The following is a 15,389-nucleotide window of genomic DNA, read 5'->3' as shown; positions in this document are numbered from 1 at the left end:
AAACAAAAACAAAAACTTCTATCCCGCTATATCTAAAAAGAAACTTGCTTTCTGTCTTTGTCTTGGAATGAGATTACTTGGTTTTGTCCTGGCCCTAGCCGGACACTTTGGCTGAGAGGGAAACAGTCAAATGTATAGTTGGTGTTTTGGGAGATGATATTTTTTGTCTTTTAAATCATCTCTCTGTTTTGTATTGCATTATTTTTGTTTAACTGATATGTGATTTGTAAAAATTTGAGTGTATTCCTCTTAGTGGGGACCTCTGTACTTGTGTCTGGATGAGACTTAGGTGATCTCACTGGACTGGGTGGGGTTCCCTACCTCCACAGTGGGCAGGGAGGTACTTACCGTGTCTTCTATCCCCTTATATCTGTTTTCCAACTTGCTTTATGTCTTTGTCTTGGTGTGAAATTGTTCGGTTTTGTCCCGACCCTGGCCGGAGTCCTTGACTGGGAGGGAAACAGTCAAATGCAAAGTTATTGTTTTGGGAGATGATGTTTTTTTCCTTTTAAATCATCTCTCTGTTATGTATTATTATATTTGTTATTTTCAATGTATAATGTAAGCATTTGAGTGTATTCCTCTTTGTTGGATTTTGTGCTTGTGTCCGGATGAGACTTATCGATGATCTCAAACTAAGTACATTGGTGGTATGCTCTTGGAATCTACATCTGATCCCTATTTGTTTCTAGTTCCCATAGTGGGCAGGGAGGTACATGCTGTGTCTTCTATCCCCCCATACCCGTTTTCCAATTGTTTCCTGTCATTGTCTTGGAATGAGATTACTTAGTTTTGTCCTGAGTTTCTTGGCTGGGAGGGAAACAGTCGAATGTATAGTTATAGTCTTGGGAGATGATATTTTTATCCTTGTAAATCATCTCTCTGTTATGCATTGTATTATGTTTAGTTTACATATTATATTATATGATTTGTAAACATTTGAGCATATTCCTTTTAGTTGGGACCTGTGTTTGTGTCTGGATGAGACTTTGAGGTGATCTCAAACTAAGTACTTTGACGGTGTGCTCTTGGAATCTACATCTGTTCCCTATTTGAAGTAATTTCCCTTTGTCTCACCTTTTCTTATGTGCTTTAATTGTAATTCTAGAACTTTTTACAATCCCATTTTCTTCCTTTTTACTGGCGCTGATATGACCTTAATGTGTTGCAAGCGCCGTAAAACCCTTAAAAACAAAAACAAAAAACAATGTGTTATCCTCGCCGTAAACTCCTTAAAACAAACACACAAACCTACCTTTGTCTTACTTTTTCCTCAAATCCTTGTAATTGTACATTTAGAATGTTTTTACTGTCCAATTTTCAATGACCTAAATATGTTACAAACTAGTGAGTGAGTGTGTATGTGTGTGTATGTGTGTGTGTGTGTGCGCGTGTGTGTGTGTGTGTGTGTGTGTGTGTTTGTATGTTTTAGAGAGAGCGGGAGGATGTTTGAGTTAGAGAGACTTAAAAAGAAAGAGGGAGCGAGAAATATGCAGCGTAGAGAGAGAGAGAGAGAGAGAGAGAGAGAGAGAGAGAGAGAGAGAGAGAGAGAGAGAGAGGCGGATGAAAGATTGAAAGAGAAAGAGGCGGATTAAAGATTGAAAGGGAGAGGGGGGAGTGGGAAGATTGAAAGAGAGAGAGAGAGAGAGAGGCACCTAGGATCAGCTTCCTGTCAAGAGAAATTTTACATTTTCTGCGCGGTTCCAAAGATACAGAACGCCCAACACGTACGCACGCACACACACAAACACGCGCGCGCGCGCGCACGCACGTACACACTCACTCACACAAAAAAAAACAACAAACAAAACATAACTTTGTCGGGGAGGGAAACATTCAAATGTGGAGTTAATGTTTTGGGAGATATATTTTTTTCCCTTGTTAATCATCTCTCTGTTATGTGTTGCTAAGAATGTATAAAATGCATTTGACTGTCTCAGTGGAATCATGTGCTTGTGTCTAAATCAAACCGTTATGTGATCTGAAACTAAGTACACTGATAGTGTGCTCTTGGAATTTACATCTGTTCCCTATGTGAATCATTTCCCCTCTTCTTACTTTTTCCTCCAGTCCTTGTAATTGTACATCTAGAATATTTTTACTATCCAATTTTCTTCCTTTTAACTGACGCGGATATGACCTAAATGTGTTGCAAGCGCCGTAAAACCCTTAAAAACAAACAGTACACTGACGTTGTGTAAATCTAGAATTTTTTGACGATCCCATTCTCTTCCTCTTTACTTTCGCTGATATGACTTAAACGCGCCTCAAGCACCGTAAAACCCTTAAAAAACATAAGAACATAACTACACATTTAATTTGGTTGGGCTTAGGGCTGGAAGTTGCCGGGGGGGGGGGGGGGGGGGGGTTATAACATCTGATTATTAGGCCAACCTTTTAGATTCCAGAGATATAGAGAGATAAAGACCTAAATATTGTGCGAATTCCGATTTACTAAACACAATGATAAAGGGAACAAAAAAGATACGAAACTCGGAGTTTCCAGGTTCGCGACCTTACTGGTACGACAACTCCGCCTGGCCGGGGAGAGCGTGACTCTACCGTATGAGGTTCAAACCCCCATCACCGCCGCGAAATTGTTATTCTCTATTGTCTTCTGGCACTTTCCTTCTCACTTCATCTCCTGTTGTTATCAACATAAGTGCCTGCTCCACTCACTTTTCTGAATTAAAAAAAAATTTCACCCCAAATACCGGAGCATACTCAATGTTTCAACTGTTTCTATGTTATATGTTTGTGTTGAGAATATTGGCCTTTAAGCTTAATTGCTGGCCAACTAACTTCGCGGAGGTTGTGTGTGTTGGACCCGCAATCTCAAGTATTCGGGAAGAGAGGGCTCTTATAATTACTAGGGTTAGAGGCGATCTTTTTTGGGATCGTGGATAGCTCATACGGTAGAATCACGCTCTCCCCGGCCAGGCGGAGTTGTCGTACCAGTAAGGTCACGGTCACCGCCGCGAAATTGTTATTCTCTATTGTCTTCTGGCACTTTCCTTCTCACTCCATCTCTTGTTGTTATGAACTTAATAATGCGTTTCAAGCGCCGTAAAACCTTAAAAACAAACTTAACTAACTCTTAACGTTTTTTTATATTTTTTGATTTTGTTTTTGTTTTTGGTTTTTTTTTTGTTTGTTTTTTTGTTGTTTTTTTTTTTTGTTTTTTTTTTTTTTTTTTTTTTTTTTTTTTTTTTTTTTTTTTTTTTGGCGTAGGTTTGTATTTTAAGTGAAGTATAAAGGTTTTACCTTTTTTGTTGTTTTTTGACTGAAGAAGCTTTATGATCCGGAAACGTTTCGAGTTTGGTAGATTTTTTATGTTCTTTTTTTATCATTAGCACCACCACCAATTTACACCACCACCAACATCAGCAACAACAACAACACGACTACCATAAACAACAACAACACGACCACCACCACCACCTCCACCAACTTCAACTAGCACCACCACCGACAATACCGCCACCACCAACAACAACACCACCACCACCATCATCAACAACAACAACAACAGCAGCAACACAAAAACAGCTACCGCCACCAACACCATCACCACCACCAACATCACTACTGTCAACAACAACAACAACAACGCCACCACTACCACTATCGCCAACAACAACAACAACATCAACACCAAGACCACCGACACCAACGACAACAAGAACACCACCGCCAACAGCAACACCAACAACAACTATAACACCACCACCACCACCACCAATAACAACATCAAAAACAACAACACCAACAACAACATTAAAAACAACACCAATAACAATAACACGACGTGTATATGCTTGCAGGTCTGATTAGCGGACGCAATTCTGTCCTTGATTTAACATTGCTGTAATGGACAATATTTTGTACTGGTTCGAAAATATTTCCATTACAACAATGAGCCCATAACAAAAACTGCACAGACCCTCGAGTGTTTATCTGCTTGTATGTTGGGGTTTTGTTTTGTATTTGTTTTTGTTTTGTTTTGTTTTGTTTGTTTTTTGTTTTGTTTTTGTTTTTTGTTTTGTTTTTTTGTTTTTTTGTTGTTTTTTTTTTGGGGGGGGGTATTTTGTTGTTGGTTTTTTTTTTTTTGTTTTTTTTTTTTGTTTGTTGTTGTTTTTTGTTTTGTTTTTTTTTTTTTGGGGGGGGGGTGGTTGTTTTTGTTTGTTTTGGTTTTTTTTTCTTGTTGTTGTTGTTGTTGTTATTTTGTGTGTGTGTGTGTGGGGGGGGGGGGTATTTTGTTGGGTTTTTTTTTTTCTTTTTTCTTTTGTTTGTTTTTACTTTTGTTTTGTTTTTGTTTTGACTATTCGGGTGGAGAGGAGCTGTTTTTGTCGTTGTTGTTTTGTCTTTTTTTCAGATGAAAACTAGAGTAATGTAGTAGCGTATGTGTTTTCAAGAGCGATTCCGACCCAACTTGCCATGTTAGACGGACATGGGTCTGCGCATGACAACTGTCCCGACTATCTATTGCTATCTAAATTGATCCATTAACCCAAATTTTAAAAAAATAAATTAAAATATATATTATATCTTTGTGCTCTGTATTATTTACGTACAAGTAAGGTGTTATCTGGTGTGAACCATTCATCTGTCATTCTCTCTATGTCCTGTAGAACTACGCGAGGGTGTGTAAGACACAATGTGCTGAAGAATTTATTTGATTCAAAAATGTGGACGCCGACTGTTGTTGTGTTGTCTCTTCTGGTTTGGAAGATGGGTAGGTGGTTTATTAATTCTATCAAATAATAAATTCCTTAAAAAGTAAGAAATTAATAATATTAACGTTTTTACTATTTTTGTTATTGACTGAAGAATGGTTTTGAGTCCGAAATGTTCCGTGTTTTGTATTTTGTTCATGTGTGAGGCTGGTATGACACTCGCTTTCGGATCGGGCGGTCCTGGTTTCGAGCCTCGCTCGGCGCATAGTTGAGTCCTTGGAAAAGGCTCTTCACTCACATTCTCTCATCGTACTCGGGTTTAAAATGGGACAGATCGCGGTCCCTTTGCGTGTGAAGCGGGGATAATAGAAGGATTATAACGCGACTCATTGGTTTGTTGAAAGTTTGACAACCCGCTACATTATGTGTGTCCCTGAGCAAGTCACCGCCACCTAGCTGACTTTGCACCGCTGCACTGCGCCTGACGCCTGGATCATTCCGTAATTCTGTCATATCGCCTTACAGGCGTAATGTCCCGTCCTACATGTTAATTGTTGCTGTTGATTAGGGACCTCTTGTAAAGATCTTTGGGCACATTTAGTGGATATTGCGCTACATAAATGCTCTAGTTTTATTCCGTTCTAGACCCTAAAGACAAATTTCTCTTAGGGGATGAATAAAGGGAATTTATATTTTTAAAATATTTATTGTTCTTTTTGTAAAAACCTTGAGCGTGGCTCAGCGGCATGGTCTTTGCTTCGTACCCGAAAGGTACAGAGTTCGACTACCCGTCGCGCTGTGTGGCCTTGAGCAAGTGACATAGCCTTAACTCATTTTGCGGCGCTGCACTGCGGTTGACACCTGGGTTATTCCAGTTTTCCCTAGGAATAGATCCTAAAGAAAAATTTCCCCTTAGGAATGAATGAAGGGAATTTTCTATATTCTTTCTTTCTTTCTTTTTCTTTTTTTTTTTTTTAAATCCTAAAACAGGCTTCTCCCTGGATATCAACGACTGTCCGAGTGACCTGGAACGCGACAAATATCTGTCACTAATAGACGGGAAATGTTACTATTTTTATCACAATCTAAGACGAGAATACGAGAACGCCATGGAAATTTGTCAATCGAAAGGAGGAATCTTGGCGTCCTTGAAAACACGGAAAATAAATGACTTAGTGTGGAAGAAATTAAAGGTCGATTATAAACACGACGACGATAAAGTTTGGATAGGTTTGTCAGATCAAGTCAAAGAGAATACTTACTTGTGGCAAGACGGCACCAAGACGGACTATGAAAATTTCGAACCGAATACCGGAGTAAATACTCGAAAATGGGACTTTTCCAATATAGTCCAAGACTGCGTCTCCATCAAGATCCAGGACGGAAAATGGGAAGACGAGGCTTGCAGTGATAATGCCTTGTTCGTGCATCGCCACGCCTTCCTGTGCGAATACACCCCAGATCCAAACAATACCCACACTACTAGACTTCCAGCTACTTTCGATAATTGTCCCGATACGATACCTCACGATGAGTATCTGAAAGTTTTGCACAACACGTGTTACTATTTTTATATCAACGTCCAGCATGAATTCGAAAGCGCGCAAGACATCTGTAAAAAACGCGGAGGAAATCTCGTGTCCATCAAATCGCATAAAATGAACGATTATATCCAGAGGGAGTTGAAATCTTCGTACAAGTTCAAAGGTGAAATTTGGATAGGTCTGTCGGACCTCAAAGAAGAGACCAAGTTTGTCTGGATGGACGGATCCCCGATGGCATATCATAATTTTGCAACTGGAGAGGGGCTGGGGGTTCTTCAGGCCTTTGAGGATTGTGTGGCCCTGGATTCGGAGACTGGAGAATGGCACGATCACATTTGCAGTGGCGGTTTCACAAACAACCATAGACAATTTATTTGTGAATTTAAAGCTTCGCCAAGGAAATCGGCCTCTTAAAGGAGGAAAATCAACATTAACAACACCAACCACACCACCAGAACCATCAGCACCATCATCAACAACAACAACAACAACACCATCATCATTACCAGCAACAAAAACAACACCAACACCAACAACAACAATAGCAACATCAACCACGCCACCAGCATCACCACCAATAACATCAACACCACCATCACCACCATAAACAACAACAACAACATCAACACACACACATACATATATACACACACACGCGCGCGCACACACACACACACAATACAGATTTTAAAAATCTTCCTCTCGTGATCAAGCGAAGGTGCGAAGGTTGTGAGTTCGAACCTCCATCACCGTAAAGTTTTTAAAATACCCTCTGGCACCCCTCAACTCACTTTACCTATTGTTAAAGAAAACCCCCAATGATAACCAATTAAATAAATCCAAACACTTATGCTGATGTAAACAAGCGTTGCCAATTCTTAGATTCAAAACAAAAAAGTTTCCCAACATTAACAATTGTTTCTTTAAACTTTTTATAACATATCATTTTCAGCGATATTGAGTAAATGCGTTTGCTGCATGATTCAGTCTCTTCATCAGTGACTGAGTGAAAGTCATAAGCACTCGCTTACATTTTGTACTTTCAGGCGACTTGTTAGTCTTGATTCTATGAGTTTATGTAAAATATTGACCTGTTCTGTTCGCCAGATGAATTACACGAACACATAAAACTATGTAATACCTTTGACGTCTATAATCTGTGAGAAGGACTTTAGTGAGAACTCATCACTACACTGGAGGGTGTGGTGTCGGAGTAATGTACTAGAACTAGTCTAGATTGAAACGTCTTGACGCCTATCGGATATTTCCGATTGTATCAATTGCGCGGGTCCCTGGCCAACAGCAACACGTAACATGTAGAACGAGACATGACGCCTGTTAGGCGATTTATTACATTTTTTTTTCCGACAGAGATAACGCTGTTAACGGCCAGGTATTCATTTTACACCTGAGTACGGTGAAAGAATGTGAGTAAAGAGCCTTTTCTAAACGCCACTATGCGCCGAGCGAGGCTCGAACCCAGGACCTTCCGATCCGAAAGCGAGTGTCTTACCACAAGAACACATAGCCGCACCTCCTTCAAACACGGGAGGTCAAAACTATAAGTATAATAGATGACCGCCTGTTCCTAACAGCCTTTATTTCTCCGCAAAAACCCGGATTCTCCACTAGTTCAACAGCAAAAAAGAAGTCAATGGCCATTCTCCACAGACGGGACACACACATTTAACCAGTAGATTTTTGACCAATCAAAACATGAAATTTGTGACACACCTTCACATGTGTTCGGACAAGTATGGTTACGTTGTTTATAAACAATAACGTGAATGAAATCGACCTCTCTTTGATCATTATTGTTTTAGCCGAATACCGACTTGTCGTCACACGATTCCTTCGATTATACTATAAAAGTTTATGTTTGCACAGAGTTGTCTGTGTTGGTTCTATAGATAGTATGCGCTTGACTAAGAAGTTCACAACATTGCCATCCGGAAGTATAACAGACCAACACACAAAACTATGTGTAACCATTAACTTTTATAGTCTGGTTAATACAGTTTAGTGAGAACAACTCACAAACGCGGATGGCAAAAACAATAACAAAGGCCTGAGTGACGTCATCTGCATACTATCTATAAAAGTTTATGTTTGCACATTGTTGTCTGTGTTGGTTCTATAGATAGCATGCGCTTGGCTAAGAAGTTCACAACATTGCCATCCGGAAGTATAACAGACCAACACACAAAACTATGTGTAACCATGAACTTTTATAGTCTGGTTAATACAGTTTAGTGAGAATCACTCACAAACGCGGATGACAAAATACAATAACAAAGGCTTGAGTGACGTCATCTTTGTTCTATCTACTGATCAAGCGGTAGGACAGTGGGTATTTTACTTAGACACATAACATCCATAGCAAATCCGGTGTAGTTTGCTATGTTCACCAATCACTGCCATTGTTTAAATTATGACGATTGTCCGAGAGGCGTGGTTATCTAGGTGTTTATTAAGTCCTGAACCACATACATGTAATTATATATGATATATAAACCAAACTATTCGAGAATTGAAGGCTGGCTTTCCAAAACGTGTTAAGCCGTTAAGACCTACAAAAAATGATAGGGTCTGTAGTGTCCACTTTTTGTTAGAATATTATTATCTCGGCTTAAACAAACAAAATTTGAAAGAGAATGCTATCCCATCTGTATTTCCAAGTTATCCCCCCGATTCTCCATTTGAAGATGCTACACCCAGTAAGACCCCTAAAATTGATGAACATAATTGTGACCCTCCGTCTCGAAACGGTATTTAGTAGGATTTTTCAATTTTGGGTTTTTGGTACCCAATCATAGCTTATTTTATGCTTTAAAATTTGATACCAAATTTATAAATTTCTCATTCTTCATTGCCCAGATATGACCGTTTGAAGTAAGGAGAGTGTAAAAATCAAGTTTTGAGAAAATCAACTTTGATGTGAGGCATCATTTTCACGCACAGTCAAATCAATGGGCAAAGATAACTCCTTAGATACGGGCATTGAAAATTTGACGAGAATAGTAAAATTTGCAGAGACGTCAAATTTCAATTTGACTCACTGGAATTTCAGGCACCACTCGGAAGAATTTCAATTCCGAAAGAGGAATTTCCTCACACAAAAAGGGAATTTGGATGGCATCTGGTATCGTGTTTAAATATTGTATATATCTAAATAGATAACTGATTGAACTACATATATTATGATATAATATAAACACATTGCCAAATACAGCCCCAAAGTTTCCTTATTTCAAATGAAGTAAATCTCCAAATCCTAATGGTAGTGATTGTAGTAATGGCGGTAGTGAGGATAATGTTGTGTTGATGGTGGTGGTTGTTGTAGTAGTAGTAGTAGTAGTAGTAGTGGTAGTAGTAGTAGTAGTAGTAGTAGTAGTAGTAGTAGTAGTAGTAGTAGTAGTAGCAGCAGTAGTAGTAGTAGTAGTAGTAGTAGTAGTAGTAGTAGTAGTAGTAGTAGTAGCAGTATTAGTAGTAGTAGTAGTAGTAGTAGTAGTAGTAGTAGTAGTAGTAGTGATGATTATGTGGTGGTGGTGGTGGTTGCAGTTGTAGTAGTGGCTGTGGTTGAAGTATTAGTGGTGATGTGGTGTGGGCGGTTGTAGTAGTAGTAGTAGTAGTGATGATGTAGTGGTGGTTGTTGTAGTAGTAATGATGATGTGGTGGTGGTGCTTGTAGTAGTAGTGGTAGTGATGATGATTTGGTGGTGGGGGTTGTAGTAGTAGTGGTTATGGTAATGACGTGGTGGTGGTGGTTGAAGTATTTGTGGTAGTGATGATGTGGTGGTGGTTGTAGTAGTAGTGGTCGTGATGAAAATGTGGTGGTGGTGGTTGTAGTGTGTGTATATGTGTGTGTGTGTTTGAGAGAGAGAGAGAGAGAGAGAGAGAGAGAGAGAGAGAGAGAGAGAGAGAGAGAGAGAGAGAGCTAAAAGTGCATCTAGTGATAAGTACAGCAACATGAACTTGAAAATCTGACGAGGCTAAAGTTAAAGGTTAAAGTATTTGTGATTAGCTATTATTGGCAAGTACAGGAATATGAACACGAAAATTAATCCAGTGAGCGCAATTTATTGATGTGTGTGTGTGTGTGTGTGTGTGTGCGTGTGTATGTGTGTGTTTGTGTGAAGAGGAAGAGAGAGAGAGAGAGAGAGAGAGAGAGAGAGAGAGAGAGAGAGAGAGAGAGAGAGAGATGAGCTTATTTTGTTTTAAGGGTTTTTACGGCGCTTGCCACACTGGTAGTTGCAGGGCTGGTGATGTGATGGTGGTTGTAGAGATGATGATGTAATGGTGGTTGTAATTGTGGTGGCATGGATGGTGATATGGTAGTTGTTGTAATAGTGGTGGTAGGGATGGTGATGTGGTGGTTGTAGTAGTTGTGGTAGGGAAGGTGATGTTGTTGTAGTAGTAGTGGTAGTGACGGTTGTAGTAGTAGTGATGATGATGTGGTGGTGATGCTGGTTGTAGTTGAAGTACTGGCAGTAGTGATGATGATGGTGGTGATTGTAGTAGGAGAGGTAGTGATGATGATGTGGTGATGCTGGTGGTTGTAATAGTAGTGGTAATGAAATGAAGTTGATGTGGTGGTGTTGAAGTAGTAGTGGTAGTGATGATAGTGTGGTGGTGGTGGTTGTAGAAGTAGTTGTAGTGATGGTGGTGGTTGTTACTGTAGTGGTAATGATGATTTGGTGGTGGTGGTTGTAGTTGTAGTGGTAGTGATGATTTGGTGGTGGTGGTTGTAGTTGTAGTGGTAGTGAAGATGATGCGGTGGAGGTCGTAGTAATAGTTGTAGTGATGGTTGTAGTAATAGTGATGATGATGTGGTGGTGATGGTGTTTGTGGTTGTAGAAGTAGTGGTAATGAAGATGATGTGGTGGTGGTGGTTGTATTAGTAGTGACTGGACGGATGGGGGGGGGGGGAGTCCTTGGAACAATTTAACCTCACCGGAATTTGACGGAAGTTGTCCGTCACCCGAAATTTTTTGCTCCAGACCCGATTTTTTTCCTGTTAGACCGGAGTTTTGGCATCACTGAATTTGGCACGAGCTTCGAATATACATTTGATAATGTACATACAAATGTTTGAAATAATCCAATCATTACTTTTGTATTTATTCATTATTATGTAAGATGTCCTTTAAAAAAAGTAAAACACCAACAACAAAAAAGAATGCCGTCGAGAATTTTATGACATTGCTCACTGTTAGAAGAATTTTTGATAGCATTTAAATAAAGAATCAATGAAATAAGAATTATTAATGTGACATTTTTGTCTTATTTATTAGAGGAAATACGATTTCAAAATGTCAAAAGTTAAAGAAGGGTTTATAATTTCAAAGTACAGTTTTGAAACTATGTGAAGCCGGGTGGACAGGGAAAGAAATATCAAGAAACAGGATGACAGAGGAAGAGAAGGAATGAGAGAATAAAATACACACACACACATACACACACACACACACACACACACACACACAAGTGAGAGAGTGAGAAAGACAGAGAGAGAGGGGGGGGGTGGGGGGAGGAGAGAGAGACTGCTTGTGCATTAAGAGGGAAATAGAGTAAAGATTGAAGCCTGACTGTATAACTGTTTGTGTTTGTGTGTGTGTGTGTGTGTGGTGTGTGTGTGTGTGTGTGTGATTGTATTTGTGAGCGAAACAAAAGGGAGACGGATAGAGTGAGGTAGACATGAAGAAAGGGATAGAGGAGGAGCAAAGAATTGTAGGGATAGTTTAAGAAAGCATTTATTTGTTTCAAAGTAAGTCATAGTCAATCAACTGGAAACATATTGACCAATGAGATTACAATTAAAGAAATGGGCTGGTCAAATTATTCATTGCATTGTTTCCATTTGGAGTCAGATGACAGCTTGAGGAGGAGGGATTTGGGCTTATTGTGCAATAAAGTACATGAAAATATGTTATTGAATCTCTCAAGCTCTTCTTAGCGTTCACCCACATTGTTGATTGTCTAAAATGACTCCCCCCCCCCCCCCTCCCTTCTTTCAGTATACAAAGAAAGCACGACAAAACGAACATCTCTCTCTCTCTCTCTCTCTCTCTCTCTCTCTCTCTCTCTCTCTCTCTCTCTCTCTCTCTCTCTTCCTCTCTCTCTTCTCATTATCTTCTTTCTTCTATGTCCTTCATCCTCTTCTATATCTATTTATCTATCTATCTATATATCTCTATCTATCTATCTATCTATCTATCTATCTATCTATCTATCTATCTATCTATCTATCTATCTATCTATCTATCTAGCTATCTATTTATCCATTAATAGGTCTGTCTCTCTTTCTGTTTGTCTATCCATATATTTAACCTTTTTCATTTTTTAGTTACACGTATTTCCATTGGCAGTTTATTGATTGTTGAAGGCTCTATTTACTATTCTGCTTTTGTACTTAAAATTAAATGTTTATCCTACAACAATCTCTGTAAGTATAAGATTAGACAACGTTTGTCCTATTAAAGTTTTATGTTTTTTGTTGTTTTTTTTTAAGGGTTTTACGGCGATTGCAACACATTAAGGTCATATCAGCGCCAGTAAAAAGGAAGAAAATGGGAAAGTAATAAGTTCTAGAATTACAATTAAAGCACCCAAGAAAAAGTAAGACAAAGGAGAATTGGATCAAATAGGGAACAGATGTAGATTCCAAGAGCAAACTATCGAAGTAATTAGTTTGAGATCACCTAAAAGTATTATCCAGTTACAAGCACAGGTCCCCACTAAGAGGAATACACTCAAATGTTTACAAATCATATTATGATATGTAAACAAAACATAATACATTACATAACAGAGAGATGATTTACAAGGAAAAAAATATCATTTCCCAACACTAACTATACATCTGTTACCCCTCTCACCAAGGGTATCCGGTCAGGGCCAGGACAAAACCAAGTAATCTCATTCCAAGACAAAGACAAAAAGCTAGTTGGAAAACAGATATAGGGGGAAAGAACAGTAAGTACCTCCCTGTCCACTATGGGAGGTCAGGAACCCCTCCCAATTAAAGTCTTAGCATGTTCTATAATTTCATGAATAAATAAAGAGGGACAAAGGACCCTCATCTCAATCATTGACCAATGCAGCTTGACAAAGAAATAACAGCACGTGGTGTGTATCAAAAATGCACAAACACACACATATGTAACACACGCATGCTGACGTCATGACACATTGCCCAGGCATTTTAATGGCCACCAGGCGCATGTGATGAGCGTTGACCAATCAGAATCATTCATTTGTAAAGTTGTCAGAGAAAAACCTAGACCTATTTACAGTTTTTAAAGTTCATTATTGGTTGAACCATGAAATTGTGGAAGCAGTTATGCTTTCTCCGAGATAGATAAAGACACGCCCTTTCCTGTTGTATCTTACATGGTATTGGTGGAGGAAAACACTTAATATTACTAAGTCTTGGAAATGGTGGCTCTCTGAGAGAAAGTCAACTCTCGTTTTGAATGTGCCATTGATAGTTTCATTTATAAACTTTAAATCTATATAACTTATCCTCAATATATATTTTTAATTATTATGTTTTCATGTAGAAAAATGATTGCAGTTTCTGAAACAACCAAAAACTGAAATTTGATCATTTTGACCATTCCCACTTTAAAACCGGTTTTCTTCGTTTTCCAAATCTCGACTTAATACCGCTTCGAGGCGTAGGGTCAGAATTATGCCTATTCTTCAGCTGATAGCCACTTAGAAAAGACCCAAAATAAGCTGCTTGTATGCCAAGAAAAGACCCTTCATCAAAAACAACTCAGTAGCATGAGGAAGAAGTTGGCCCGTTGAGATGTAAAAATTTCATCCTTTTTGGAAGATTTGAAGAAGAAAAAGTTGTTGAAAGAAGAAAATGTTGACATCGTAAAAGAAAATTTTGCTGCGGAAACCCTCACTTTAATTGAAAATGAATTAAAAGCTGCCCATATGTCCAAAATAATATGCGTATTTCCGATGAATTAAAATCCTTTGCTGTTTCCTTGCACCTCTATAGTGCTCAGGCTTATAATTATGTGAGAAAGTATTTGCATTTGCCTCATGCGGATACCATTCGTAGGTGGTCTGCATCCCACAATGTCTCCCCAGGCTTTATTACAGATGTTTTAATACCTTGCAAGCTCAACTTCAAAAGGATGATTTAATGAAGGATGTTTGCCTTATGTTTGATTCGATGTCCATTCGGAAGCAAGTTGTGTTTGACCCTGCATCCCAGACATATGCTGGCTATGTGAACCATGGTCATCTTCAAGTTGCATCACTAGACACATTAGCTTCAGAAAGTCTTACTCTTCTCATCGTTGGACAAAAGCGATATTTTAAGCACCCTATTGGCTATTTTCTGGTTGATAAGATCAGTGCGGCCCAGCAAGCACGGATTATTAATGATGGGATAGTTTGGCTGTCTGAGGCAGGCTTATCTGTTCAATGGGTTGTGTGTGATGGAGCGTATGTTAACCAAGCGACTGCAACTGCTATTGGATGCGCTATACGTTCAGATGTCATTGATCCTGAGTTTCCTCACCCCTTGGATTTATCTAAAACCATTCCCTTTATTTTTTTATGCCAGTCATTTATTTTAAAAAGTTAAAAATGCATTAGGTGACCTGAAATGTTTGCGCCGTGGAGAGGAGAGAATTGATTGCTCTTATATTGTTGCACTTCACAAGCTCCAATTGAAAGTAATTTAAACCTTGCCAACAAGCTAAAAGGAAAACATATTGATTATGTGAAAAATAAAATGAAAGTTTCTCTTGCTGCCCAAACTTTAAGCTCTTCTGTTGCTTCTGCCATTACGTTTCTTCGGGATGACTTGAAGTTGCCTGAATTTGCTGGAAGTGAAGCGACTTGTAAATTTATTCGTATTTGATTTACGCAACAGCAGTAGTTTCTGTACAAAAGGGTTTAAAAGCCCTATTACAAAGGAAAATCTTGAGGAAAAATTAAAGTTTATTCATTTTGCCAGAAATTATATCCCATCTTTATGTGACAACACAAACAAGCCAATACTACAATCAAAGAGGAAAACTGGATTTATTGGATTTTTTGGCAACACTGACATCCATAGAATTGATATCTCGGAGACGTTTGGCCAATAACTACAAATACATACTTACTTACAGACTCTCTCAAAATCATTTGGAGGCATTATT

At 38.8% G+C, this 15,389-nt stretch overlaps 1 protein-coding gene across 1 annotated transcript; it reads left to right on the top strand.

The window, feature by feature from the left end:
* The first annotated feature begins 4,575 nt into the window (after positions 1–4,575).
* LOC144958268 (macrophage mannose receptor 1-like) lies at positions 4,576–7,085 on the top strand. The gene is made up of 2 exons (XM_078890129.1): positions 4,576–4,735; positions 5,667–7,085. The coding sequence occupies exons 1-2, from the start codon at positions 4,621–4,623 to the stop codon at positions 6,632–6,634; spliced, it is 1,083 nt and encodes a 360-aa protein (XP_078746255.1). The 5' UTR covers positions 4,576–4,620; the 3' UTR covers positions 6,635–7,085.
* The last annotated feature ends 8,304 nt before the right edge of the window (positions 7,086–15,389 follow it).

This window comes from Berghia stephanieae, chromosome 12 (assembly GCF_034508935.2).
Source record: "Berghia stephanieae isolate SIO BIC M18660-M18661 chromosome 12, UCSD_Bste_1.3, whole genome shotgun sequence".
Taxonomy (NCBI): Eukaryota; Metazoa; Mollusca; class Gastropoda; order Nudibranchia; family Aeolidiidae; genus Berghia; species Berghia stephanieae.
The sequence above is the reverse complement of the archived record's forward strand: the minus strand, read 5'-3'. Positions and strand labels throughout refer to the sequence as shown.

Excerpts from the sequence above, each read along its gene's own strand:
- LOC144958268 (XM_078890129.1), top strand. The coding sequence starts at position 4,621 with ATGTCCTGTAGAACTACGCGAGGGTGTGTAAGACACAATGTGCTGAAG. Across the intron at positions 4,736-5,666 it reads TCTTCTGGTTTGGAAGATGG|GCTTCTCCCTGGATATCAAC; the intron begins GTAGGTGGTTTA and ends ATCCTAAAACAG.